Source organism: Fulmarus glacialis, unplaced genomic scaffold (genome assembly GCF_000690835.1).
Source record: "Fulmarus glacialis isolate BGI_N327 unplaced genomic scaffold, ASM69083v1 scaffold3558, whole genome shotgun sequence".
Taxonomy (NCBI): domain Eukaryota; kingdom Metazoa; phylum Chordata; class Aves; order Procellariiformes; family Procellariidae; genus Fulmarus; species Fulmarus glacialis.
The window spans coordinates 12306-17254 of NW_009226165.1; the positions used below are offsets into that span (position 1 = coordinate 12306).

General features: G+C 41.8%; 1 protein-coding gene across 1 annotated transcript in view; it reads left to right on the forward strand.

The window, feature by feature from the left end:
- The window catches only part of RAD52 (RAD52 homolog (S. cerevisiae)), a 10095-nt gene extending 5619 nt beyond the window's left edge, over positions 1 to 4476 (forward strand). The window contains exons 7-11 of the mRNA XM_009582708.1: positions 2109 to 2305; positions 2510 to 2646; positions 3292 to 3369; positions 3901 to 4143; positions 4418 to 4476. Coding sequence (XP_009581003.1) covers positions 2109 to 2305; positions 2510 to 2646; positions 3292 to 3369; positions 3901 to 4143; positions 4418 to 4476 — 714 coding nt within the window. The remainder of the gene's footprint in view (positions 1 to 2108; positions 2306 to 2509; positions 2647 to 3291; positions 3370 to 3900; positions 4144 to 4417) is intronic.
- Positions 4477 to 4949: the final 473 nt, after the last annotated feature.

The window sequence follows — 4949 nt, forward strand, 5'->3', positions numbered from 1 at the left end:
TCAGGACTATTTCATTTAATCCTGAAGTCTCTCAAGCTGACAGCCTATGTGTCAACCAGTGGGTAGCAGGAAAAAGGAGTGTTCTTTAGAATTCAAGGAGCTCTGGCAGAAAATGGGAAGTTTTTCCATGAGAAAGACTTCCTCCTTCAAATAAAGATTTTAATATGCGTAGCCCAGGGTATCATAGAAACAATACCCGGTGGGTCACATACCAAAGCTGCTTGTTGTAATTGGAACTTTCACTTAATTTTAAGCAAAATCCTTACAGTAGCAATGTCAATATATGCATTGATAGTTACTTTATCCTTCTACTAACCAGTATTCAAACTCTACCAAGCCCTAATGCACAGCACAGCTAGATAGAAAATAAACTCAGCGTGGTCCTTGTAACAAAATTTACAGTGCGCCTGTATTTCACCCCTCAGTGTTCATTGTTCTTGTTAGAATAGTTAACAAGTAGTTATTCTGTAACAATGTTTTTGTACTGAGGTCTCAAGCGAAGGTAATTTCTAAAGATGTTTTCAACATTCAGTTAACCAAATTGGATCCTTCCCAAAAGAACACTGCAAAATGCTAGATACATCTGATACAAAGGGTGAACCAAACAGTTTAGAGTGGACCCACAACAACTTTTTAGCTGTTGCCAGTCCCTTCAAAGTTTTACCACAGAACACGAAAACAGGCAGCACTATTTTGTTTTGCTGCATGAGGAGTATACAAATGGCCCTGCAAATCTGCTTGACTTCAAAAATGTGTCAGTACCTGAATTTTGCAACTGAATTACAAGAGCAAGATGTACTGGACTCGGCTGCTGGAGAATGGGGAATAACATTAGGAAGATCTATACTCCAACTTATTTGTTTTAAATACCTGATATGATACTACTGGCAAACTAGGGCTCTTGAATGTATGAAGAATTAGCATGTACAACTGATGTGTACGTGAACACTTACTTTCCTTGCCATAATATGGTTCTTACCCTTATGAACAGTAAGAAGCCACATTACTTTGCTTTTCAGACTCCTTACCTCCTTAGGTTTCAGTTTGCAAGGGAAGAGTGGCAGTTACTTTTAGTCTGTGAAGCACTAGGTCAAACAGCGAACCTTCTGAGGTAACCGACACCATGGAGAAATGCGTCTTGTGGAGGTCTTTGGTTGAGAGAGAGACAAGAAATTGTGATGTACATCTTCATCAGTGACAACCATGCTTTAACCCCGTTCTTTCAGAGCTATCATAATTTATAAGTGTGCTGTGATGTAACACAGCAGCCTTCGTAGTATTAAAGTTGTCCTGGCTGTTACTGAGGTTGCACCTCAGGAACCAACATTAATCTTGTCAGCTCCTGATGTGTACCAGTTGGGGGCAGTAGGCTTCTAGGCGGTAACCGACCTTGCTCACTGAGGAAAAAGTAAGCCTTTTACAGCTGCTGATCCATGGAGTTTCATAGTAAAGTTGCCTTCATCATACTAGGATTTACCAAACTCTGCTAGTCAGCCTAGAGCTGTGAGGCGGTTCTATCTAGCTAACTTAGCCTGTAGGAGCACATCGAAAGTGACACCTCGCCAAGTAGAGATGGCACAGATCTCTGCTTTGCCAAGGTCATTGTCTATTAGTGGCATTGCCACAAATTTGTAAAAATCACAGAGCCAAAGCATCCCATCTTTAATAAAAAGAGAATGGTGTACCTTCTTCAGTGACCTCACGATTGCAGAGCTGAGTAAAAGTCTGCCGTGCCCTTTAATACAAGCGTGAAAACGGAACTGGCAAAACTAACAGACTCAGCAACAGGCTTGTGAAACACTCTGAGAAACTGTAGAATTCTGCATTGATCATCTTCAACTGTTATCATTTGCAGAGAGCACAGTATGGGGAGGCATGGGCTATCTGCCCTGAAGTACCGAACTATTAAACTAACAGTCGCATGAATTCAATTATTAACTAGCTGAATGACTTCGTACTGAAAATGCATTTCAATTTTCTAACTTAGTATTCCGCTTGGACCAAACAAACTAGCTTTTTCAACAGTACTGTATAGAAAAACCCTGTGCAAATTTCATTAACTTGATGAAGGAAATGTCTGAATATGTTTTCTTTTTTCCCTTTGCTAGATACCCCTTGAGTTAGATTTGGTCAAAGCTAAGAGAGAGGACTATGAGCCTGAAATAGAAAAAGCAAGATACAATAGCTGTTTGGAAAGGCAGAACGCAGGAGGGAGACAACATTGTGAGATGGCATCTACTTGTAAGCCTGGTCAGACAGAGGCTGCCGTAGTGATGGCAGATCAGAAACAGCCAAATAGTACAAGGTGAGACGGCTATTATAAATTGATTATGTAAGCTATATTAGAAGTTACTGTACCTTTTAAAACACACAGACAGCACAATTTGGAAGATGCCATAAAAGGCTAGTTTAGTGGATTTTCCTTGTTATTTCTTCATGCATTTTTTTCTTTGTAAAAGGTGATTGCTGAAATCTTGTTTAACTTTGTGCTTGCTTGGGGGAGGGGCAGAAATACAGACTCCTTATCTGTTGAGTGTGATGCCACTTACCAGCGGAAATTGCGACAAAAGCAGCTACAGCAACAGTTCCGGGAACAGATGGAGAAAAAGCATCAGGTTCCAGTAGTTACTCCTAGCAGCAAACAGGGTAAGATTTGGCATTAAAAATTGACAGTTTTAACGATAGCTACTGGCAGGCATGTATTACCCTCAATACAGGAGCCCGACCAGTTTCATTTGCTTTTGTACTGTGCTATCAACACACCTTTGAGACCAGAGGAAAGAGGATTATCATACTTTTTCCCATCCTGTTCTTAAAGTGGCAGGAATGTCAGCTCTAAAACTGCATCATTAAAACTGCAACTTTCCAACCACCCTTAAGCTTCATGCAGGATGTTGTTAGTACCATTAACATGCTGCGCCCGAGCTGAGACTGCAGGACTTCACTGAGGTGGTTGCAGGCAAATAGGTATTGCATTAGCTACTAATATGTTGCTCTTTATTCATGGGGAAGTCTGGACAGCTGAGTGGTAAGCAAGAACTTGGGGATGGGGTCAACAGGCTAAAAACCAGTTTAAAGTAGTGCAGCTGCTCTTATCAGCCATCATCAGGTACAGAATCTTACCATTCCACATACTGCTACCAAAACATAACCAGCTCTAGGAAAAAAGAGGGTACCTGGTGGCAGCTGCTGCTGCTTATCATTTCAGACTAATGCTCTGTTAAGAAGCAGCAAAAGGGTTCTTCTGTATTTCTAACATTAATTTCTTCTTCTGTTACCTCCATCCAACAGCATCTGATCCTCCTGTAAAGCACAGCACTCCAGCAGCAGTACAACAGAAACTAGCAATAGAAGAGGAGTTCTTTGCAGGTCAGCCAAAAAGTGATGAGTAATAGCGTGTTAAATCATTAGCATTTAAATCTACTCTTCAGAGTACAGTGTAAACGAAGAAGTTCTGAAGAGGTTGGAATAATAGAAGTGCGTGTATGAACCTGATCTTAGCAATACAAACCTTGCTTGAGTGGCAGGGAAATGATGTCCATCACTATGAGGGGTTGCACACCATGCTTTTCAGTAGAGAGTTGTTACACTGTTTGGTAAACCCCTTTCCTCAAGTGCTGTTGCACAGAAACAGAACATCTGTGGGGGTGAGGGCATGTCTTAATGTAACTGTGGCTATTTGGGTTACACTTACACCACGGTGCCTGGACATCGCTTAAGTCCAGAGCACAAGGGGTAGTACCGTTTCCCTGCTGTGCACCGACATAAAAGATGCTTTACAGTTCCACTTTTGTAGTGCCCACCACTTGTAGGAAAAGTCTGGGCTGGTCCTGGAGTTACTGTCATTCCTGTAGTACAATACTGTCATCTTTGGTTTGATCACCTTTCCATTCATTCCAGATGATCCTGAACTTTGGGACATTTCCTTGGAGACCATCGATCTTAAGATAATGGGTCACAAAATGGCAGAGCCATCTGCTGGACACCGGACACCTGAAACACCCCGTGGACATCATCAGATGACTACTCGTAACAGGACACCTCACAGAATGACTTACCACAAAGCTTCTGCTAGACTTGTGCAATTGCAGCCATCTGCTACAATCATGAGCAACAGCAGCTGTGCCAGCCAGCATACCCCAGGTACGTGCTACCAAAAAATGACCGAGTTCTGTCTTAACAATGGCTCTTGGCTTTGAAAGCAGTGCTGTTAGATTATTAAATTGGAGTGGGAGAAACATCCTTCTTTTCTTGGACCTGGCTGCAGATACTGCGATAGCAGGCTAGGAGAACTACCTGGTTTTTTCCATCCAACTGTCCTATCAAGGAAGAGCTAGAAAAAGAATTGAGGAGCACTTTTAGAAGCAGAAAAAAGCTTTACGAAACTTCCATTTCTCACTATCTCCCTGTTTGGCAGAGTGCAGCCCCCACAGGAGAAGTCAAAGCTTGAAGAAAAGGAGGCTAGAGCCTACGTAAGACACCTGGTGGTATCATTACCTCTGTACTGGATTACATCAGAAGACTACAGTTGGCTGTTCAAATTGTGTGAGGAAGTCTAATGCATTAATGGATTTTTCTATATATTATGGTGAAGCAACACAGAAGGGTTTAATACAGCCAGCAAGAACTTAATGTACTTTTAGGTTATTACATATTTCAGATGCCTTTTTCTATAAACAAGCAATCATTTGTGCTTCTGCAGCACTACGCTTGCAGCTGTATTACAAGCTGACATTACATGTCATTTGCCTGAAGTAGTAACAGAATCAATCTTTAAAATGAGATACAATTCATAGCTTCTTTCTCCCTCTTGCATTTCAGCGCAGAGAAAAGAGATTTTTCAGTAAAATGGGGAGAAGGGTGGGGGGTTATGGTCAGATGACAAAGCCCACAAGCTGTGGTTGCCCATTCGGTGAGGCTGAGGGTGTGAAGCTGTGGCAGCGTGACAT